General features: G+C 39.2%; 1 protein-coding gene across 12 annotated transcripts in view; it reads left to right on the forward strand.

The window, feature by feature from the left end:
• dom (domino) overlaps positions 1 to 24,919 on the forward strand; it is a 190,307-nt gene that overhangs the window by 57,563 nt on the left and 107,825 nt on the right. For all 12 annotated transcript variants that reach the window (XM_067114216.1, XM_067114220.1, XM_067114224.1 and 9 more), the window contains 5 exons: positions 17,546 to 17,682; positions 17,908 to 18,094; positions 18,312 to 18,454; positions 18,556 to 18,776; positions 19,096 to 19,329. In XM_067114216.1, the coding sequence (XP_066970317.1) occupies positions 17,546 to 17,682; positions 17,908 to 18,094; positions 18,312 to 18,454; positions 18,556 to 18,776; positions 19,096 to 19,329 (922 nt within the window). The remainder of the gene's footprint in view (positions 1 to 17,545; positions 17,683 to 17,907; positions 18,095 to 18,311; positions 18,455 to 18,555; positions 18,777 to 19,095; positions 19,330 to 24,919) is intronic.

The raw sequence follows: 24,919 nt of genomic DNA on the forward strand, positions 1-24,919 counted from the left end.
GGAAAAATTTTTGTTCAGAGACCTTAGGTTTTGTGACGCTAGAGCATTTTTCGGCCAAAATGGCCATTTTCAAAATGCATCTCCTCCTTTGCTTTTTGGTTTTAAGGGATGAGATTTGAACCACGTATAAAACACATATGGACCTTCGATACAAAGCCGGGATTTTTGATTTTTCAATTATTTTTCGAGATATGAATTTTTTTTTTTTTTAATGAAATTTTCCGGAAAAATTACAGAAAAAAAAATTGCCAAAAATCAGAAACTCAAAATATTAAAATCCCCGGCTTTGTTTTTAATCTACCATGTTTCCCCATGTTATATTTAAAATTTCATTTAGATTGGTCCAATACTAAGGAGGAGATGCATTTTAAAGGCTTAAAAACTTATGTTTTGAGAAACGGCCTTCAAAGTTTTAGTTACATAAAAAAGTAAAAGGGACTTCAAGACTGTGTTACAATTAATTCTATGGTTTTAATTTTTATTTTTGGGTATTAATTAATGCAAAATGATTATAAATAAGAATATTAATTGATTATTTATGTGCCTAAGACACATTCTTATAAATTTTAGGTTCCTGGTCCCCTGTCTGATCTTGCTGCAATGTATTACTCTAGGTATCATAGTTGCCTACACTTTTTTTATTAGTGTCTCTGAATCCATCCCTTGCCAAATGGATCCTGGGAATTACTTTACATTCACAATTAGGGATTCGTGATTCAAGTAATTCATCAAGTCTTGCTTCACTTATTATGATCATTTTATTTTCAGGATCGTCTATAATATCAGCCTCCGAGCTACTGCTTTCTTTTTCTAAAATATCTTTGCCCTTTGGTAGTGACGAACAAATAAAGAGGCGTTTAGGGGTGGATGTGGTTGGTCTCTGGTCAGCAGAGATCGCTGCCTGCGCCGTTTGATGGGCGACAGCTCTCTCTCTCCGTCGCTCCATTCCCCTCTATGGCACTAATTTCTTGAACTCTTTCTTCTACTTCTCGCCTGGACTTTTCCACTTGGCTTTTCCGCATTCTAGAAGCATGAAGTGAACTCTTGGACCTTTTAGGCACAGTGAAAAAACAAAAACACCGCAGAAAATACAGAGTTCAGTCAAGGCTAGCGAGCATGAAAACGTGTCCTCGAGCTTGAAGTTTATAGGCAACTCTCGGCCACAGTCGGCGTCATGGTATGACGTGTGCGTTGTCATGGCTAGGAATAACTAAAAAGGTGCCGAGTAGGATATTATTGACATTATACATTTCATTTCAAAGGAAGTTTTAGTAATATATATCAAAAAACTATACCAGACTAAATCATTTGCGCTACTGGTGTTTTATGGGTATATAGTTATTGTTACATTTTAGGCCATAACTAGAGAAATACGGCAAATTTTAGCATAATATTTCGTGGACACATTCTTGAACCCTATACGAAGCCATAGAATTTTTTTCAGCAAATCGAATTTTTTAAAGATTATTGGGTTTTTTTAGGCGGTCGATCCTTAAACTTAATTTTCATTTGTTCATGATAATGCAAATGAACTATTTAGTTCCAGTTCTAGGCCTACGACCTAGACCTGGTATTTCATCCTAATCCTTTGGGCCAGCCCTATGAGAGCTGATAGTCAGCTCAGTGGTCTGTGTAAATTATCTTATTAGTGAATGAATAATGAACACCTTAAAGCAAGTTGGAGTAAGTTTTTGCTCTTTCCATGTATAATCTCATGCCTTTTACATTTCAAAAATTTCTTTAGCTGTTGTGTTACCACTTCCGTTACATACTATTCATGGGGACCACTGAGGATGTTATGTCTACTTAGAGATCTTCCTCAGCTGTATGGGTCTGCCTGGTCTCAAACATCAGTCATCACCCAAGGAACCTGTACAGCAAATTTTGGCCTTGAGCCCAATATTGCTAGAGCAGTGTGTGTTCCTGGTTCCATTCCCTTGTTTCATTGATGATTGTCCCCTCCCCAATCCCAGCAGTGGCAAGACCTGGACAGTAGACAGTTCTTTTCCCATCTCACCAGCACACTGATAGAGTCCAGTTCAGCTGACCATCCCACTTTGTCCACAGCATAAACTGCCCACACTTTACCCATTTTACTTCTTGCTTGGTCTGCCTTTAACCACTCACCCCATCCATAGCCTACCCAGCTGATGTTCTTGTCTATAGCTTCTTTAACCCTTAAACGCCTACTGGACGTATCATACGTCGACTAAAATTGTCTGTTGGGTGCCAAGTGGACGCATCCGTATGTCGACTACAAAAAATTTCAACCTTCGGTCAACTTTGACTCGACCGAAATGGTCGAAAACGCAATTGTAAGCTAAAACTCTTACATTCTAACAGTATTCAATCATGTACCTTCATTTGCAACAAATTGGAACTCTCTAGCACTATATTTCAATTTATGGTGAATTTTTGAAAAAAATTTTTTCTTCCGCAAGGATAACTCGGCCGAAAATTTCAGAAATTCTTTCGTCATTTTGTCGTAATTTTTGCACTGTTCTATATTAGCCGTTACATAAAGTTTTATATATGAAAATGTGCGCAATTTCATGTAAAATACAGCAAAATGCAACCCATGGTTGTAGCTTTTATCAGTTTGGAAATATTTTCATATAAACCACGATAACTGCCAAAATTTCAACCTTCGGTCAACTTTGACGCGACCGAAATGGTAAAAAAACGCAATTGTAAGCTAAAACCCTTACATTCTAGTAATATTCAATCATTTACCTTCATTTTGCAACAAACGGGAAGTCTCTAGCACAATATTTCGATTTATGGTGAATTTTTGAAAAAACTTTTCCTTACGTCCGCGCTAGAAATTCTTTCGTCACGTTGTCGTAATGTTTGCGCCATTTTATATTAGTCGTTACATAAAGAGTTATAAAGATGGAAATGTGTGCAATTTCATGTAGAATACAACAGAAAATAACTCATGGTTGTAGCTTTTATCAGTTTTGAAATATTTTCATATAAATCACAGTAACTGCCAAAATTTCAACCTTTGGGCAACTTTAATTTCGACCGAAATGGTAAAAACGCAATTATAAGCTAAAACTCTTACATTCTAGCAATATTCAATCATTTACCTTCATTTTGCAACAAACTGGAAGTCTCTAGCACAATATTTCGATTTATGGTGAATTTCTGAAAAAAAACTTTTTCCTTACGTCTGCGCCATGGGTAACTCGGCCGAACATCTCAGAAATTCTTTCGTCACGTTGTCGTAATGTTTGCATTGTTTTACATTAGTCGTTACATAAACTTTTATATATGAAAATGTGCACAATTTCATGTAGAATACAACAGAAAATAGCTCATGGTTGTAGCCTTTATCAGTTTTGAAATATTTTCACATAAATCACGATAACTGCCAAAATTTCAACCGGTCAACTTTAACTCGACCGAAATGGTAAAAAACGCAATTGTAAGCTAAAACTCTTACATTCTAGTAATATTCAATCATTTACCTTCATTTTGCAATAAATTGAAAGTCTCTAGCACAATATTTTGATTTATGGTGAATTTTTAAAAAATTTTCCTTACGTCTGCGCTGCGTAACTTGGCCGAACATCTCAGAAATTCTTTCGTCACGTTGTCGTAATATTTGTACAGTTTTATATTAGTCGTTACATAAAGTTTTATATATGAAAATGTGCGCAATTTCATGTACAATACAACAGAAAATAAGTCATGGTTGTAGCTTTTATCAGTTTTGAAATATTTTCATATAAATCACGATAAATAGAAAAAATTTGACTTTCGGTCAACTTTAACTCGACCGAAATGGTCGAAAACTGCAATTGTAAGCTAAAATACTTACAGTCTAGTAATATTCAATCAATTAGCTCCATTTTTCAACAAACGGGAAGTCTCTAGCACAATACTTCGATTTATGGTGAATTTTTGAAAAAAAACATTTTTTTATGTCCGCTCATTACGAATTCATGCATCATTTTGTGGTAATATTTTCTCTGTGTTGCTTTGATCGTTTTACAATTTGTTATATACCAAAATCATTGCAATTTAGTGTACAATACAAAGAAAAACAAAATAACCCGTTAGCTTTAACCGTTTTGCTCACAGCGCGATTTGTATAAAATTATATATGAAAAATTTTTTTGGCGCTGTCATATATTTCAATATTTATATATGATAATGATATTTTTTCCCATTTCTGATGGTTGCATACTAAACTTCAGGCAATGACAAAAAAATGAGCCAAAAATGAACTCTTAATCCTAAAAACTAAGCGTGCTGTGATTTTTTGAAAAAAACTTTTTTTCTGCTTCGGCGCTAACTCACCGAACGCCGCCGGCATACGGGAGACGTTTTTGTAAATAGAGACTCGGCGTTTAAGGGTTAATTTCCACCTGTGCAGTTCAGTTTTTATGTAACAGAATTGACATGATCAATGAATCCACTGTTATCCTAATGGAACGAATTTGGCATGTCTTTATGGGCACGAATATGTTACCATAATTTTGTTTGGGATCATCAGTGCAAACCTCTTTGCTCATGGTAGTTATCAGCAGGGGAGTAAGGTGGAATGACTTCTTGGCTACATGCTCATTTTTGGAATTAATGTAACTTCATTTACAATGGAGCTCATTCACACATGTCAGTAGTTTCCAGCTGAGCTGCTACAATGACCTCAGGAGTGAATAGGTATTTTTTCAGTAATAATGATCAGTGGAGTCTGGATTTCTGAAAAAAAAAAAATGGCAATAATTGGCCAAACTTTTTGCATGATTTTCATCATGAGCACCAGCATCCATTGGAACAGTGGATGCTAATGAAATGTAGCATTGGCCTACGTATTAGTTAACCAATGTTCTGTGTTTGACTATTGGTTTAAAGGACACCGTCCAGCTCTAGGAGTGTGAAACTCAGAATTTGCCACTGTGATTATGTTGAATAGATAAATGGGTAACATTTGTGTTGCCTCAGTCTTGTTTTGGTGAGTTGGTCCAAATCACAGTCCAGCTCCAGGAGTCTGAAACACAAGAGTATGCTTTTGCAACTATGTCAGATAGATATACAAAAACCGTGGTGTTGGCCCAGCTTTGTTCTTTGTGAATTGGTTCAGTAAATGTGATAATGCTCTACACATGAGTCTTATCTTTGATGTGAGCAGTCAACTAAGGTTTGGTTTCAGCTGTCCAGCATGTTGGGGGAACACATTAATATCTGCCGAACAGTTCAATAGCTGCACAGTATTGGTTATCCGTAGCCAAACTGTGTAAGTTAACTTCATGAATAATAATTAGTTTTGAGGTCTTCTCCAGTGCTAACTACCTATCCTGGTAGTAGCCACCTGATGTTATTGTACACTCCAGAGATTGCATTGGATGATCCTAGTATTATTGATAGACTAAGTCTTCATTCTTAGATGTAGCTTGCAAACAGGAAACAGTGCTATTGATGGTGTTAGCCATTTGTACACCTCTTATTTATACATTTTGTGTTGTGAAACATGGGTTTTTTTTCCTTCATTGTGTTACACTATTAACAGAACTGTCAGACAGACATGTTTCCAAAATGGAATATGACATTTGAAATGAGAATTTTTACCCAACTAGAGCCAGTGCTACTGATATGCTTATGCTATGAGGATTCAGATACTGCATTAGGAATTGGGACAGGTAATCAGACCGGGGTATCATTTCCACAAGTATTAACATTTATGCAGTATTTTAGTAAAAGCTGACCTACTGTCAGTTTATGGGACATAATTTTTTTTTTTTTTTTTTTTTTTTTTTTTTTTTTTTTTTTTTTTAGAGGTTGCCAAAAATTTGTTCTTTGATCTGTTTTGCACTTTAGCTAGGTTGTTTTAGGAGATGGTGTTTTATTACAAATCATTTCTGAAAGTTCCTGCAGACGATTCTTGAATTTCTGGAGGATTCGTTAGGCATTCTCTGTGAAGTTCTGAGTACATTCAGTGTGTAGTCAGGACAGAATTTTGGATTCATCAGTTTTCTATTTTTTATTTTCATTGAACCCTTGGTATTGCACGTCTCCATCTTTGTAGGGAAAACTATGGATGGGGCAGTTTTTCAGCTCAAAAAATTGTACATCTTGTAATCATTCTCTGGAAACTTAAGTGATAAGGGAAACACTTCAGCTGGTAATTTAGATGTGCAGGTTTTCTTCAAGCACCAGATTTTTTGCCTATATTTCCCATACCAGTGTAAGGGAGCAGAGCTATGTTAGCATTTACTTGTGAAGGTCACTCCCTTTCATGGTCTTCTGTCTTGAACCTCAGCAGTAGACATTGGTGCATAGAGGAATTCTGTAGTACTTTTCAATTCCCTCCTTGGAAGATGGAAATTAAGGAACCTTTTTGAAGTTGTTCATCATCCTTAGATTTTTGTGCCTCAGTGATGTACAGAGAGGCTGTTAAGTCTTATCCAGAAGTGACAAAGTTGTCTTATGGAGCTGAAGCCTTTCAGCTACTTTGTTGTCAGACCTGTCTGGGAATTACAGTCGTTACTCACTGTATTTTTCCTCACAGATGTTGACTTCAGCTGGAGATGTCTTGTTCAGGACATGAGAAGATCTTTCTAAAGAGAGAGCAGATTCAGCTGAAACTGCAGGCGCAGTGTACCTTTCAACAGTTCATCCTTGTAAGCTCAACTAGGTATCCATGTCCTTATCTATAACCTCAGAGTTGGATGCAGGTGTTAGCTATTGACTGTAGCCTGCAGATTAATGATCCTATACACCTATACATTTAGCCTAACTCTAGATTTGGGCATGCAGGCACTGCTGCTTTCACTTTGTTGTGCTCTTATTTTTTTTAAAGTTTATCCTTACAGTTGGGAATGATCATTATAAATGTTTGCTTCATTTACGGTATACAGGCACCTGATGTATCTTAGTTACCAGATATCTGTGACCCAGATTGCAAAATTCTTAATATACAACTCAATCAGGTTTCAACCCTTACAACTTCAAACTTCCTGTCTTCTTGAAAATTATGTTTCATATAAGTAATTTACCGAGTAATTACATAGCTATAGATTCTACCTCGCACAGCAGTTTAAAGTTTAAAATTCGTGGTAGCGCTTCTATTGTTTTTGTGTAGGTGACTGGCCCCGCCTGCTTTTGGGGAACAATAGGAATGACACAGCTGAAGAGCTCAATTCATTTCTGCTGGCTTCTAAAGTATTCTTGCCTTGGTAGCCTTCGAGCTATTTAGCAGTAGTTTAGGTTCTTTTGAGACCTGTTTTCACTGATTTGAGATGTATTTTCACTGAGTATGTTGGACTTTAGTTCGTCTAGTATAGTACTCCCCCCCCCCATTCGCATTCTCACGTTTCGTGGACTCAGCAATTCGCGGAATTCTCTGTGGAACATATATACACATTATTCACAGAAAATTCGCCCATTTGCTGTATTTTCACTGAGAAATATTCACTAATTACTGTATTTCATATAATTTTCATGACAAAGTGCATTTTTTGTGATAAAACTATTAAAATACTCATTACGATAATTCGATTTTGCGATGGGTAAACAACTAACACTGATACAACAATATAAAATATTTTAAAATTTCGTGCAGGCGCTGGCAGCAGCGTACAATCAGGCAGCAAGAGAGACCAAATTACAATAGACCAACTTTTCCTCTTTCCTCCATCTCTTTATCCCATCTTTTAGTTAAAAAAGTAAGAGAGAATGATGATAAAAGTATTGTTAGTAACGTTATACTCTATCATAAATGCGTACAGCCATAAACAACCGAACGAGAAACTGTTGTTTTGCTTATAACTGAATCGGCTAACAACAGCTGGTTTGCTTGTATTTCAACCATTGTACAATAGTAAACAATTACCAAACTTATGTTACAAATGACGTTTAGTAGAATAGGACTGATATATTTTTACATTATACCCTTATTTGCTATGGATAAAAGATTGGCAAGGAAATATACTGCTAAATTTAAGCTGCAAGTTGTAGCTGAAGCTGAGAAAACAGTGCTCAAGCTGCTAACGACTACAAATTATCCTGCATCGGCAACGTGGATGAAACTCGACCATAAATAAAATTGGAGAAAAAGTATTTTAATCAAAACTACTGGGCATGAAAGAACACATATTACTGCTGTTTTCACATAAAGCTCGTATTATGGTGAAAATAGTGAACGGAATCTTGATTATCTTTACACAAAACAAAGGCTGTCATCTATTAAAAAAAAAATGGCTAAATTAATTTCACAACGAGACGTATTTTTAGTTATATTTTGACTTAAAAACACTTCGTATAACAAAAAATAACCTTGTCCCATATAAATAATCTTAGAGATTAATTTACGCTAACTAGAAGCAAGAAAAGCGCTCTGAACTGAGTTAAATACAGCAAAATAAACTTACCGCGCAATTGATTTCCGAACCAAAACATTGATCGCTATGATCGCAATTTATAATACAAAAGCAATATAAGAATATATAAAATATTATTGGGTACAGTGAAGTAAAACATAACATTTTAAAAGTTCCATGGGAAAGATGCATATTCGCTATATTGATGTTTGTATAATACGATGTTAATATGTGAACAGTATAATGTAGGCTAGTCTACCGTGTATGTATACGATATACCATAATGTAGGCTAAGGTAATTCTTGTTTGTTTTCAATTTCTCTTTGTATGGAATTATCATAAGTCAATCTGCATGAACCTCCAGAATTAGCTGATATAATAATTACTATACTATATATGTATAGAGTATACTTTATAGTGTAGGCTAGGCTACCATATATGTATTCAAGATACTTAATACCCTAGTGTAGGTTAGGCTATTTAAGATACGGTTTTTCCAACAAACAATTTTTTTTTTTTTTTTTTTTTTTTTTTTTTTTTTTTTTTTTGAACATGGCCCCATCTTAAGTAGGATAATACCTGTATAAGCATTTTTAGAGTTTTTTTCTGCTTGAACTATCAAAATAGGCAGTCCTAAGGGTTTTAAGGATTCACGGATTTTAGCTATTCGCGGGAGGGGGTTTCACATCCCCTACAAATATGGGGGATTTATTGTATTCATTATTGCAGCAAAGGCTGCAAGACAAGACTGACTAAGGCCTCTTATGATTCACATACCATTTGTACTAATTGTAGAGAACAAGTATGCACGATTGATTTGACTTGTAACGAATGCATGGACTGGGATGAGAGAGAATAGAAAGTTTTAGAGTCACATTTGAACAAACTTGATAGAGACTAGAAGAGAAATGTGGCTGCTAGAGCCAAAAGTAGGACTTTAGCCTAGAGTCTATATCTAAGTCTGGTGTAGCTTTCTGGTGCCTATTATTTCTTCTATACCTGTCTTGTCTCCTATCACCAGCCCTCCAACTGTACCACCAACTCCTTTACCTGGCTCCTATGCCTCTGACCCCAATCCCATTGCCAGTCTAGAACCCAGATTTGACCAGAAACTCAGTGAATACTGTGGCCCAATTAGGGGCATCCATTAAAGTCCTGATGGCCAAAGTGAGTGATAAAAGTGAAAGTGCAGTGGTAGTGGAGGAGGTGGCTGCTCGTCTCACCGACTCTTCTAGATGAAGGTCCCTGTCAGACTCTCCTAAACCTGGGAGGAGGCATACTAGAAGTCCAAGGGAGGTTGGTGGAGTTTGCCCTGGGTAGTTGCCCACTCAATCGAGCCTATTAATTGATCCCAGGCTTCAGCGGACGGCTGTTGGAAAGGCGTCCATGTGGATGTGATCCTCTGGTTCAAAGGGTTCCAGCCCAGGCAAGAGGCGCTGATGACGCTTTAAGGACAAGTCTCAGCCTTTGAAGAGGCACGTAATTGATGCTGACCGCTCTTCTGTGCTGCCCTGTAAGCTGTTCAAGGAACCTTTCCACAACCCCCAGCCTTTCTGTAGCTCCTAGGACAGTCCTAAACACGCTTCTCCAGAGTGGTCCACTGAAGAATGCCAGTATTTGGCTCCCAAGCACTTTTCTAGCTCTTGTAAGCCCCCATCATTTCACAAACGCCCATCTGCGTCTTCCGAGCGCCTAGCATCTCCTGAACGCCCAGCTCCAACCTCCAAGCACCCAGCGCCACCTCCAGAGTGCTCGACACTAGCTGCCAAGCGCCCAACGCCAGCTTTTGTGCACTTGGTGCCACCTCTTCAGATGTCTACATCTTGGATCTCCTGCTCCCGCGGTGCGTGACCCTTCTTGGGAACCCATCCAGCGCCAACTCAGCGACAATTTGGGCCTTCTGCAGAAAGCGCCTGCTGTACCTAAAGCTACTTCGGACATGTCTCCCTCACCGATCTCATCGGATGATAGATTTGTAAACCAGGAACCTGCACCTTCAGCATATGAAGCTCTCCTTAATTGTATTTGGGTGAGCTTTCCAACCTTCTTTTCTCCAGCTGCCCCAGCTTCTCCTGTCTCGACCTTCTTAATGAGGAACCAGCCTGACAATAGTTTCAGGCTCTCCAGAATGGTTCTTTCCTCCTCTGCAAGGAAGGCCTTGAATGAAATTGGATTTTGGCTCTTGGAGACGAGGGAACAAGGCAAGGCCGTCCTCTGTTCTTCCCCCTCTTGGCTTTCCCGTAGAAGGTATCTATCCTACACCACCAGAGAAGCTCCTTCTTTGGGAGTTGCTGCCTCCTCCTAGGTGGACTTCTCCAGGCGCATCAATTCATCTCAACAGATCAGCCTTCTCATCGGCGAAGATTTTTACTTGTCTACAGAGCTAGATCATCTGATTAAGAATATTTTTAAAGTCTTTGAAGTTTTTAGCTTTGTAGACTGGATAATAGGAGCCCTTGCCAAGAAAACTGAAGACTGTAGTGACTTGACTGGGGACTATGCATCGTACTGGCTTGGCGTCCTGTCTTGTGCTTACAAAGCCATCAGGGATGGTTCCCTGGACCTTGCTGCACTTTTCCCTCTAAGGGTCCTGAGGAAAAGAGATCTCTGGTGTTCATTCACCACTTAGGGGGTCACTGCCACCCAGAAGTCAGCTCTGCTTTTCTCTCCCTTAGATCGTCATCATCATCTCTTTCCCAGCCCACAGTAAAGGAGATAGCTTCGGACTTCCGGAAGAAGTCCACCCAGGATCTCTTGGCTCAGTCAGCCAAATGAGCTAAAGAGTCATCTTCCTTTGGCGCCAAGTCAGTCTCCCATCTCCAACAGCAGCCCTTTTCAGGGAACAGACCGAGGTTTCAGTCAAGACCTCGAGCGAATACACGTTTCCTGGCCAGGACAGTTAAAAAGACCTCTATCCAGCCTTCCTCCCAGAAGTGAAGACCCAGTCCACTGTGCACCGGTAGGAGCCAGACTTCTCCATTTCTGGGAGAAATGGAAAGTCAGAGAAGCAGAACAATAGATTTTAATGGTTTTGAAAGAGGGCTACTCCGTCCTGTTCAGGGAGAAACCTCCCTTAGTCTCTACGCCCATCGTATTGACAGCCTACTCAGTAGGTTCAGAGAAGTATTCGGCCCTTTTGGAAGAAGTCGCTTCCCCTCTCAGGAAGAGGGCTGTAAAGGTGGCCGAGAATGTCAACACAGAGGGATTTTACAACCGTCTGCTTTTGGTCCCCAAGTCATCGGGGGGTTGGAGACCTGTCCTTTGATGTCAGTGCCTTGAATTTCTTCGTCCAGAAGACGAAATTCAAAATGGAAACTAACCAGGCAGTCCTGTCATCCATTCACCAGGGCAATTGGATGATCACCGTCGACATGCAGGACTCATACTTCCATGTTCCCATCCATCCAGACTCCAGGAAGTACCTAAGGTTCTTTTTTCAGGGCAGATTCTTTTTCAGTTTTGGCTCTGTGCTTTAGCCTCTCTACAGCTTCTAAAGTTTTTTACTTGTTCTCGCCCCTCTCGCGAAGTGGCTCCACTTTATGGGCACAAACATCTCCCTGTATTTGGACGATTAGCTTCTTTGATCCCCTTCGAAGGAGGAATGCATGGAAGACCTACAAAAGACCCTTCTCCACGCACAAGATCTAGGATTACTCGTCACCCTTCAAAAGTCCCAACTGACTCCGATACAGGAAATTATTTATTTGGGGATGATGATCAACTTCCAGAGTTTTCAGGTTTTCGTGTCCCCCAAAAGAGTAGAATCCTGCCTACAGAAGGTACACAGCTTTCTCCCTCTCCCATCTTGCTCAGCCAACCAGTGGTTGAGTCTTAGGAACACTCGCTTCCATTGAGAAGTTTGTAAGTTTAGGAAGACCACATGAGGGTGGTACATTTCTTCCTGAAGGCCAGTTGGGACAGGAGGACTCATCTGGACTCGTTGTGTTCCCTGTAACTCCGGAGATCAAGGCAGACCTGTGATGGTGGCCATCAGAAGGAAGACTTTTGGAAGGAAAGTCTTTCCTTCCTCTGAACCCCGACCTAGACTTTTACCCAGATGCATCAGATCTAGGTTGGGGAGTCCTTCTGGAGAACAGAGAAGTTTCTGGGGCATGGTCCCTGGAACAGAGGAAACTCCGCATCAGTGTAAGAAAATCGAAGGTAATACATTAAGGCGTTCAATCATTCACAACAGTGACTTTCAACAAGACAATAGTGGCCCACTTGGACACCACCACCACTCTGTCTTATATCAGGAAGCAGGGAGGGCCTCACTCCTTCTCCCTCTGCGAAGCAAAAAGAGACCTTCTTTGGGCAGAGAAGAATCGGACCAAGATCATCACTTGATTCATTCAAGGCAAGTGGAATGTGCTGTCGGATGAACTGAGTCGTCGCAAATACTGTTTTAGGTTCTTCCCACAGAATGGACTCTAGATCCACGGGTATGCACCAACCTGTGGAAACTGTGGGGGGAAAACCAACTCTAGACCTCTTTGCAACGTTTAGGACTCATCACCCCCGCTGTTTTGTGTTTTGCTCTCCAGCCCCAAACCCTCTGGCATGGGTGATGGATGCCATGCTCTAGGATTGGTCAAACTTAGACCAGTATGCATTCCCTCCATTCAGCATGTTCAGGGAAGTACTAAACCAAGTTTTTAACTCATCACAATGTATCAGTGACCCTAGTAACACTCTGGTCTCTGAAGGAGTGGCTCCTGGACCTCCTGATGCTGCTGGTAGACTTCCTGAGGCTACTTCCACAGAGAACAAGTCTTACCAGACAGCCTCATTCCAATCGGTTTCATCGAGGACTATCCACTCAGATTGTCAGGAAACTCATCAGAGTGAAGGGTGTTCAAGACCAGCTGCAAGGGCTATTGGAAGGTGTAGACATCAGTCTTTTTGCAGGGTCTACCAGGCAAAGTAAACAGTATTTCACAGCTGGTGTAGAAGACATAACATCTTGTCTTCTCAAACTTCTGTGACGAAGATTGTGGATTGTTTGCTCTTTTTGAGATCCTCTACAGGTTTGTCCTCCTTTACCATTAGAGGATACAGGGCCATGCTGAGTTTTGTCCTTAGGCACAGAGGTCTGGAACTGTTATCAAACCAGGGTATTACCAACCCTATCAAATCCTTTGACACGTCCAAGCCAAGGAAGACAGACTTGGTTGCCTAGAATCTGGACGTGGTTCCAAAGTGGCTATCTTGCTCTTGTTTTGAGCCCCTTCGTTCCATTTTGTTTAGAAATTTGACAAAGAAAACCCTCTTCCTTGTCACTTTGGCTACAGCCAAGCGAGTCATTGAGCTGCAAGCCATAGATAAAAGACTTGGGTTCTCTCAAGGAGATGCAGTCTGCTCATTCACTCTTGGTTTTCTGGCTAAGAACGAGACACCTCCCAAGCCCTGCCCCCGTTCTTGCACCATTAAAAATTTGATGGAGATCCTTGGCCCAGAAGAGGAAGAAAGAGCTCTTTGCCCCGTGAGAGCATTGAGGTATTACCTGGACAGGATCAGAGACCCCTCTAGCAACCTCTGGTGCTCTGTGAAAAAACCTTCACAACCCCTTTCCAAGAAATAAGTTAAGTATATCTTAGTTTAACCAGACCACTGAGCTGATTAACAGCTCTCCTAGGTCTGGCCCGAAGGATTAGATTTATTTTTACGTGGCTAAGAACCAATTGGTTACCTAGCAACGGGACATGCATTGTCATTCTATTTAAGGGATCTTATTTCCGAGGCGCAATCAAAGATTCGGGAGGACATTTTGCCTTCTTTTACGGTTAAAGTTCACGAGATTAGAGCAGTTGCTGCCTTGTTAGCTTTTAGACATAACTTGTCTATCTCTGCTATTTTCCAGTCCACATATTGGAAGTGTAGATTGATTTTTGTGACACATTATCTACATGAAGTGGAAACAGTTTTTGAGAACTGCCATACCCTGGGTCCGTTGTCAGTGGCTGGCATGGTTTTGGGGTAAGAAGCATAGGAGACATTCCCTCTACCCTCTATGTCTTTCCCTTGATTTAGGTTGTCGTGTCTTGGGGGAGCCTGGAGTGCCCACCAATTTTAGTGGATGGGTGGTAGTTTTTTATTTAAATGTACAGTAGGTGACAGCATTGTCCGGTTGTTTTTATTGCGGTACTTCCCCCAGGGGCAAGGATACTTATTGATGCTTGGCTAGCAATCAGAAGTATCCTTCGCTGCAAAGCTCCCACTTAAGTAGAGATGCTCCATGGCTATACTGCCATGCCACTACAAGTTAAGATGAACACCAACCAGTAGCTCGCTTACCAGGTAAGGTAACGGCAAGCATTGCATCAATGCTAGCAACTTTTGTATTTCAAATTCATTACCATTATTAAATATTTTGAAGTAGAATATGTCCATGTATCCCACCTGTCAATGTGGGATTCAGCTATTTATTTACTTGGTAAGTTGCTTAGGCTATATGAAAATGTTATTTTCATGATAAAATTAAGTTGTTCATACGCGGAACAAACCTGTGATCTTAACGTTAGGATAAATCTTCTAGCACTAGCTGGAACCAGTAAATAATTCAGTAGAACTGTATATGCAAGGAACTGGTGGCATCTGTCCTCTGTCATGAGTTAGGTGGAACAACCACCGACCCAAGCTGGGGCTTGTGACATATCAGTATTCTTCTTGCCGCCTTTGAATGAGGATGTCTTGTCCCTGAAGCCAGTGCTTTGTTTGCCTGTTTCAGTGTGAAGGTTTTGTGTGCTTGTGGGGAAGAGTTGTGTTTATCATGGATGCCCAAAACCCTGCTAGCGCCATCTCTGGTCCCCGAAAACCTCAGAGGTTGTGCCCTGGTGCTGGAGGATTCCCTTTTTCCCGTTTCCTACCCTCCATGAATATGGATCCACATTCAACATGCAGTAGGTGCAGAGCAAATGTATGTAATGTCACTAATCCTTGTTCCGAATGTCGTTCTTGGTCGGTGGATCAGTGGAAGAGGTTCTCCAAGAGGGGTCAGCACAAGAGGAAGACGGAAGACACTAGCCTTGTTGGTTGGTTCTGCGTCTCCTCCTTCATCTTTTCAGTCTCATTATATTAGATAACTTTTCATATATACTTTTTTGCTAATCCCAAGTCCATGGGCTCTCAGTTTGGTCTTTCTTCCTGAGTACACTGTTTTTCCCATCATTGAAGATACACCTCACTTTTGACTAGCAAAATTTTTGAAAAAGTGAAAATAAGTCTCGGACGACTTTCACTATCTTACCAAGATGTTTTGCAGGTGGCTTAGTGACAGATCATGTTAGCCCCTTACAGTGTTTAATTCTTTTTACAATATGTAGATATGGTTAGTTTGCACCCAAAGTTTACATATTGCCTGCAGGTAGGTGCCCACATTAGGATTGCACCTGCACAAAAATATTCCAGTTCCATAATTCAGTATTTGTATTATAACCAAACAATAATGATTTGTCGGTTTAGAATAAAAACATGGCGTTTACAGTAAGGTGATTTGTGCTTTGTGCTACACATATTCACATCTCCGTTGAAGTTCCATATCTTTGCCTAATACAGTGTATTGATCATTGTAGTTTATCATTTATTTTATAAATACTTCATTTTCCCCAGTTCATTGATTTTAATATTTAATAAGCTTTTCTGAAGTTGACATAGCAACAGAGTGAAAAACTTGACAGATTGCCAAGTAATTTAAACAGCATAACCTGTCATCTATGTCATCGGAAATTTCCTTGGCTGACTCCATCTCTGTGCATGCATATGGATGAGGTACAGCTAGTGCAGTATTTTATGGTACAATTTTTTTTTTCATCTCTGACACAAGAATAATATATGAAATATTAGAAATACTGAATAACATTTTATTATAGTTACCATTCATTTCAGTGTTCACAACCTGAAAATAATTTGAACTTCATTACCACAGGAACATGACACCCCAGACCTAGAAGAAATAAATAAAGTTGATACAAATACTGACTGTGCATAATAAAGAAAGAAAATTCCAGTCTGTTTAAGAAAGAAAATTCCAAAATTACAGACTGTTTCATTTTTACATATCTAAAAGCAGCAAAACTGTATGATAGTAAAGTACTGCACAAAAAGATGGCAGTGTTTCATGTATTTTTCCAAGTATCTGAAACCCGTTTTACAAATCCGAATTTTAATTTTATGGTCATATGATGTTCTTTAACATTTTAAATTTAAAACTGTGAAACCAATCATTAGCCTTGCCTGTTGTTGCTTACTGAATGCACCATTGCATCACAGAACATCTGAACTCAAGTATTTTACTTAGTGAAATTGATTATGATTGTCTTGCTAGGCTGTTGTAAGATTTCACCAATAAACCCTGTTAGCATGCTGCAATTTTGCTTTTGTCTGTTAATAATGTTGCCAATTTCAGGGTTGTTTTAGTAGAGTGAAAATAGCAATAATGTATTCATATACAACTCATAAGTTACTATAGCCTGTTGACTCATCTACTGTACTCTGCCGATATGGAAATGAAGCTTTGTGACTAGGCTACATACATATTTCGGTTATGGTATTTTTGTTCAGTTTTTAAGTATAATTTGTATACTTCATTCAGGGGTCATATACAGGAATTCTGAATACTGTTTAGCAAAAGCTAACATTCTTCCCAGGTTAGGGTAGTCCTATAAAAAACTTAACCTTCAGCCTCTTGGACACGTTGTAAATTTCCAAGACTTATTTTAGGGAAAAAATAGTGTTTTTAATACTGGGAAATACAGCATGTATTCTGAGGTTTTCCTCAGCACTCTTGAGCCCCATTCCCTAAATAGCAATTTTGGAACAAATATGAGTTGTGAAGTCACGAAACAAAATAAATTTTCCGGAAACTGGCATTTTCATACAAGCCAATGATTTTCATATAGAAAGAGACCTCTGCCCAGCCACAGAGAGCTTGCAGTTCTACCTGTAGACTGCAGGAGCCAGTGAGGGTGTTACCTAGCTGTGGCCAAAGGTGAGCACAAGCATTTCAGTCGACCAGCCAACTGAGGGTCATTTAAATTGGTCTTTGGGAATATGCCCCGGATTAAGGCAATTTGAGTTTGGCACATAATGAGTGTTGGGTATGTTTGAAACAGTAGTAGTTTTGTATTATAAAAATTGTTTTATCATATTAACGTATGTAAGATTTTCTATTTAGTGTAGTTTGTAGTTTTGTTGAATAATATTTGTTAATTTTTTTACAGGTGCTAAGACCCTTTATTTTAAGAAGATTGAAAACTGAAGTAGAGCAACAAATGCCAAAGAAATTTGAGCATGTTGTCATGTGTCGTTTGTCAAAAAGGCAGCGGTACCTCTATGAGGAATTCATGTCAAGAACCAAGTAAGTTGTGCTTTTAGCAGCTTTACTTTTGAAATTATTGAAATTAAGAAATGTACAATTATATATATTTTTTTTTATCTAGTTTTTAAGAAGAATTGGAATTTAAGCAATGTCAAAAAACTACAATTTGCTGCACAAGTTTATTAGATTGCTTATTATCCAACTTTGTCGTCCTATAGAATTTTAAATATATTCCTGTGCAATTTTTCCATTTCTTCATTATAGGACAAAAGAAACTTTAGCCTCCGGTAATTTCTTGAGTGTGATTAATGTGTTGATGCAGCTTAGAAAAGTATGCAACCACCCCAACTTATTTGAACCTCGGCCTACAATATCCCCTTTTATGATGGAGAGCGTACAGTATGATGCACCATCCATCATTTATGGCATATGTGATTATGATCCTTTTAAGGTAACATTCTAGATTTTCTTATAGTATTTGCTTTTTGAGTTCAATATATGAAAATATTGTAAGTTATGTTAGGCTGCAAAATTTAAAAAAACCTATTTCTGAATGGAAGAGGGAATGTGGTTGAAATATGTGTATAAATAAAAGAATTAGCAGTTGTAAACAAATCATCGTGGGATGGTAAATGAGATTATAAATAAATTGTTTGTGTTTTTTACAGCACATTGACCTCTTCAGTTTGAATTTGCTTCTTGCTGACTTGGAGCTTTGTTTGACTGCCTTTGCTGCCCATCGCATTCGAAAGTTTCAAGCCTCACGACGTCTTATTGAGGAGATTGATTCCGCACCTGATCCACCCCCAAAGTAATTATTGTCATAAAAAACTACTGTATATGGATTTTGCAATGTAAGAATAATGTATTGCAAAATTAGAGTTTTTATTCAAAATGGATGAACAATTCCAGGTGCCCTGCAGGAAAGATAAAACTTCATGTTCGGCCATCTAGTCAATCAGTGCCCAAACCACCTGGAGTGTCTCCAGCTACCACTCCAAGACCTACACTAGCAGCTGGAGCTGTCCGCCCTCAGTTGACTCCTACTCCAACATTAGCTGCAGCTCCAACTGCTCTTCAGGCTGCTGGAGGAGTTCGTTTCCATCTTGTCCAGCAAGGTGGCACTATTAAAGGTGTGTATTTACTTTAATATAATTGTAAGGAAACTACATGCTCCATCATGAAGAATGGTAAGATTGATCATTTAGGAAGTTGTTCCTCATGGTATATTGGCAGTAGAAGTGTGTTATTATAAAAGCTGAATAATTTTGAATTTGAGAGAATTGTGGAAAAGGAAACTAACGAAAAGCTGATAGAAAGCTCTAATATTGTGTTGGTTAACATTAAAATTTCATGAACTTATATGATGTCATTTGAAATTCAGATGAGCAAGTATTGCACATATTGGAAATAAACTTGAGCAGCTCCTTATTAATGGAGTAATTCTTACAGCAATCCAAGTTCCAGCGAGTGGTTCAAATATCGGTAGTTTAGTCATACAGCAGACCCCTCAAGGACCTCGCCTGATGGTGCCGCAGCGTACTAACATTGGGTCTCCAGCTGGCACTGCCACAGTGGGAACAGCATCACCTTCTGGAGGGTTACAGCTTTTGCAGACTGCTTCAGGCCAGTTATTATTAACTACAGCTCCTGTGCAAAAACCAGCAACTCCTACACTTTCCCAAGGTCAGTAAGAGGGTTGGAGTACTTATCAGATCCTTATGATGGGTATTATAGGGAGATTTGCATTCACCAGACATATGGGCTAGTATGAGCAGTCTTCTGCTTTAGACAAATTGTGTTGAGCAACATCCAAGTGCCAGACCACAAAAGTTTGTATGCAGGATATAGGAAACCTTTATATACAGAGTAATTCACTGCAAAGTGATCTGGCTTGCTTAGTCTAGTGCAGTTTTGTTTATGTGGTTTTATCTTATGAGTATTCCTTTGAGTATCCTTGTGTCCATCTTATAATTCAATAAAAGATGGACACAAGGATACTGAATAGTGGATATAACGTTCATTTCTATGGATTATTTTTTTTATTTGTAGGCTTTATAAAGTTAATTGCCAAGGTAGGCATCACAGGAAATTTGTAGATGACTTCGATATAAATGTTTAATTTCTTTTTTTTTAAGCAAGAATTTTGAACTTATAGCATTGTATTTTCTTAGTTAATGAATAACCTTTGCATATAGATGTTTAAATTATTATAGACAAACCCATCTGGCCAGCCAGCCCTTGGGGAGTTGAGTTGTAGGGGCTTCTTTTTTTTTTTTTGACACAGTTGGTGCAGGATGATGGGAACAAATTTAGAGGTTACTAAATAAAACTTCCTTAACTTAATTTATTACTTTAACCTACAGAACTGTAACTTAACCTAATTTATCACTCTTAATACTACAACAACCATCGAAAAATTACTTTCCTGAAATTCATCAACCTAAATCTACCATGACCACCAAAAAGAACCTTGACCTAATTCATCAACCTTAATCTACAATGACCACCAAAAACAACCTTAAATAATTTATCAGTCTTATGTACAATGACTGCCAAAAAGATTTTTAACCTAATTCATCAGCCTTAATCTACAGTGACCAAAAAGAACCTTGACCTAATTCATCAATCTTAATCTACAATGACCAACCAAAAAAACCTTGACCTAATTCATCAGTCTTAATCTACAATCCTCTCACACTATCAGAAGAACCCCAACCTAATTCATCAATCCTAATACTACAGTTTTTCCCCAACTATGGTTTCTGAGACTTCTTGAGATTGGGAGTTAGCTCGCTCAAGATCAGCCAGTATTATTTCGTCAATATCCTTCTTCTTACTGTAGAGACCAACATCTAGTTTTGTTCCTTTCCAACTTCTGTCAAACTTTCTTTGCTGCGTGTTGAGATTGGCACCTTTAGGATTTAGCGTCGTGTGTGGAGGAACGGGGAGAAGGACGGCCTGACCAAAGGTTTTTGTTTCTGCAATCTGGCAGCTTCATGTTGTCTCCGTATGTTCCTTATCCCTTCCTGTTTTCAACTCCTCTTCTAATTGTCTATTTTCTTTGATTTCATTTTTATCAGGTAAAAAAAGGGGGAGTTGTCTTCAGTCTACCCTAACACTCAAACAAACCAAGTAAAATAAAAATTTTTTAAATGAAAACTTCATTACATACTCACTAACTGACATACAAAATATCATAATAAATAAACATCACAGCAACAAAATGAAAAATTCAATCACACAAACCCATTTTGTATACTACCACCACACTCCCCTTACTAAAATAAAGGATTTTTCTTCTTCTTCTTCTTCTTTCTTCTTCTTCTTCTTCTTCTTCTTCTTCTTCTTCTTCTTCTTCTTCTTCTTCTTCTTCTTCTTCTTCTTCTTCTTCTTCTTCTTCTTCTTCTTCTTTTTTTTTTTTTTTTCTTCTTCTTCTTCAAAATCTGTTTCTTCTACCTTCTTCTTCATTCTTCTTCTTCTTCTTCCTTGACTTCTTCTTCCATGGCTTCTTCATTCACCTTCTTCTTCTTCTTCTTCTTCTTCTGATTTACTCCTTCTTCTTCTTCTTCTTCTCACCTCTTCTTGGCTCTGAACCATTCACACGTGGAACAACTAAATTCAAACTCTTGAGACTTAAGTCTGAACCATTCACACCAACTAAATTCAAACTCTTGAAACTTAAGTCTGCTTCAACCTCACTAATGGCTTCTATCATCTCTTCTATACTCTCACTTAATTCTGCTAGGCCTTGACTCACGTTATCCAAAACTCCCCCACTCACACTCCCCAGCATTGCTAACTCTTTCTCATTCACACTCGCTCCTATGCTTACTCTTTCAGCACTTTCACTCAAAGGAAACACAAACTGTATGTACCATCTTTCTCATGACTCGGTGTTGTTTCCAATCCATGCAACTCTTGCATATCTTCCAAATTCCTTGAAATCGCCAAGTTCACTCCTTCCACATCCTTCTCAAATCCCTCAAAATCAAACAACCCGTCATGCGTACTCTCTTCAAACAACCTAGTAAATGTACCCTTACTCTTTCTACTTCTCCCTTTACACCTTGTCATCATTCCACCAACACTAGCTGTTTATCTCCCCAATTTATATTTTCTTCTATTTCCTCTCTCTCCTTTTACTTTTTCTCCCTTATGACTTCCTGAAGGGTTGCTCCATTATGTATTTCGGTGGTTCTCTCCATCTTCTCAACTAGTTATAGTTTGCTCTTATTACCTTTACATTTCCTTTTTCATTCCTGTTCTAACACATAACTCAATCCATTTGACCCCACTGTCTTCACTACATACAGACCTTCATATTTCTCGCGCATCTTACTCACTGTCAATCTTCCTTTCTCAGCCACTTCCTTCAACACCATATCTCCCACTTTGAAACTTTCAAACCTCTTATTTGCTTGTCTCTACACATCCTGCTCTTCATTCAAATCCAACCTCGCAAGAATCTTACATACCTCTCATAATTCATCATATATTCGCTCGGAGGCATACCAGTACTTCAGTGTTTTTATGTACTAACCCAATATACATCGCTACCACTCTTGCTAACAACAAATCCTATTCATTCTCTCTGTCAGTCAACATTCCTAACATCTCACTCAGAGTCCGTACGGTTCATTCTGCCAACCCGTTCGCTCTCGGCATGGATGGAGTTGTACTACGTGCTCGATACTCCACTCTCTCAACATTTGCTCAAACGGTCTACCATCTACCAACAGACTCAGCCCATTATCACTCAACCTTCTTACTGGCTCCTTCACACACACACACACACACACAGGCAATAAGACCATACTGACCACTCTTGCAACATTCTCACTAGTTTTATTCTTCACTGCTGCACAGCTTACAAACTTACTCTTATGATCTACCACTCCTACATTTCCTCTTGCAGTTACCAGCAAAGTTACACAATCAATTGTCACTAACTCAAACATTTCTTTCATACTCAACTTCAAAACAGGCAGGCTAGCATACACTCTGATATTTTCCCTTATGACATTCTTCGCACGTAACTGCCACATCTGTACAAATTTTCCTCAGATATGGGGAAAACATTTGCTCTTTCACACTCTACTAATTTAAACTTCCCATGTCTATATTTCTCATGGACTAATATGCACATCCCTACTGCTCCACTCGACAATCGAGAACATTGGAACATACATCAACTTTCTCGTCCTCTCTCTTGAAAAATACACCACTCCTCATGCAACACAAATCTCTCAGCAAACCATATGCATTTACTTAACAACAAATGTCACCTTCTTACAGGTACTCTCTCTCTAATACACCTCTTCAACTCACTCACTATCAGACACTTCCACTGCATCTCCTCAACATCCTCTGTTGTTAGCGATTAGTTCTTGCTCTTGCCCAACTCCATTATATCCTCCACCTCACTCAGACTCCTGTCAATTACTCCCACGAACCTGGCTATACTGACGGCCTCACTTTGAATTTTCCTTACCACCACCTCATCTTTCAACAGAACTCCTTTCCCAGCATCCACTATCAAAACATTCTTCCTCAAGAAATCTATCTCAAACAAGAAACAATATGGCATTTGCTCGTCTCCTAGTACCACAAAACACACTTCCATCTCAAACTCTCCCAACTTTACCTTCAACCTCACTTTCTCCTATCCAACCGATCTTCCTGCTGTACTTTTTATTGACACATTCACTGCTCTCCTTTTAACATTCCAATTCACTCTCTCAACATCTCTAATCTCATGAGCGTTTACCAATGATATTTGGGCTTCTGTGCCAACCAAACCACAGTACTGTCTTCCACCTATATCTACTCCCACAGTCATTGTATTTCCCCTCTTGTGTACTCACTGACACTTGTCTCTTCCGCCAACCAAACATCCTTCATTTACTTCTTTACTATCATCTTCCACTTCCAACAACTCTGATGTTCTCTCTTCAGCGTTTTCCTCCTTCTCACACTTCCTTTCATAGCTCGGTTTCTCTATGATCTAGTTATAGTGTACCCCACTCAAACACTACAGATGCAACTGACACTCATTCTCTTTCTCTCCGTCATGACGATAGACTATAGGTTTCTCACCCCCAACATGTACGAACACACTCACCTTATACTTCTTACTCAGCCATCGAAACCTCCTGAAATGGGGCTACTCCAGGATACATCATAGCTCTCAGACTCTTCCGATACCGTTCCACATTTGACACTCCCAAACATTCAGGCCTCTTGCAAACTTCCTCAATCACACCTGCCCTCAGTTCATTCACTCTTCCAGGCACCCACACCTTCAAAACTCCATCTACCAAATCATTCAGTCCACACCACACACTTTCAAACATCGAGTCACCATTCCCCTTACTCTCACGTGCTACTACCAATCCTCTTGGCAGATATTCTGGTCTTATGTCTTTCATTTCTTCTTCTTTCCTTTCTGCAGGTGGTCTAGACATCATGTCCGCAACAATATTTTTATTACCTGGGATATACTCTACCTCAAAATCAAAGTCACTCAAATCCTCTACCGTTCGCACAACTCTAGCATCCACTCCCTTCATTTTTGCAGACACACTAGAGGATGATGATCCATATGCACCACAAACCTTGTACCATACAGAAACGGTCGTAATGCTTTCACACAAAATCTCAGCACAGCCAATTCTCTCACCAGTCGAGTATTTTTGTTCTTCCGAACTAAATGCCTTTCTTACATGCTGTCACTCAATTTCTTTCAATTCCATATACTACTTGCCTATGCATAAAACATCCAATCATCTACACTCCACTCACATCTGTATACACTTCTAACTTACTGGCATCCGCACTATAGTCGGTAAGCCAACTCCACATCCTTCACCATTTCCTCTTTCAATATCACAGAGGCTATCACCATCCTTTCATCCCACCTCACAGCTGTACTCTTCTTACAGCCTATCCATGCTGACATCGTTTTTGTAATTCCCAAACAATCTTCCACAAACTTTCTTCCAAACTCGATCAATCCCAAGAATCCACGCAACTTTCGCACGGTCCTCGGTTGAGGAAAATTTCTCATTTTTTCCACAAACTTTTCCGCCTTTTGTACGCCAGACTCACTCACCTTATGGCCCAAAATATCCACCTCTTCCATGAACCACTTGCACTTACTCACTTTGAATTTCACCTCCCTTCCTCTAACTTCTTCAACACTGCCCGCACCAATCTCTTGTGTTGTTCTACATTCTTACTCATCACCAAAATGTCATCAAGAAACCAACACATT

This window comes from Macrobrachium rosenbergii, chromosome 13, assembly GCF_040412425.1.
Source record: "Macrobrachium rosenbergii isolate ZJJX-2024 chromosome 13, ASM4041242v1, whole genome shotgun sequence".
NCBI classification, from domain to species: domain Eukaryota; kingdom Metazoa; phylum Arthropoda; class Malacostraca; order Decapoda; family Palaemonidae; genus Macrobrachium; species Macrobrachium rosenbergii.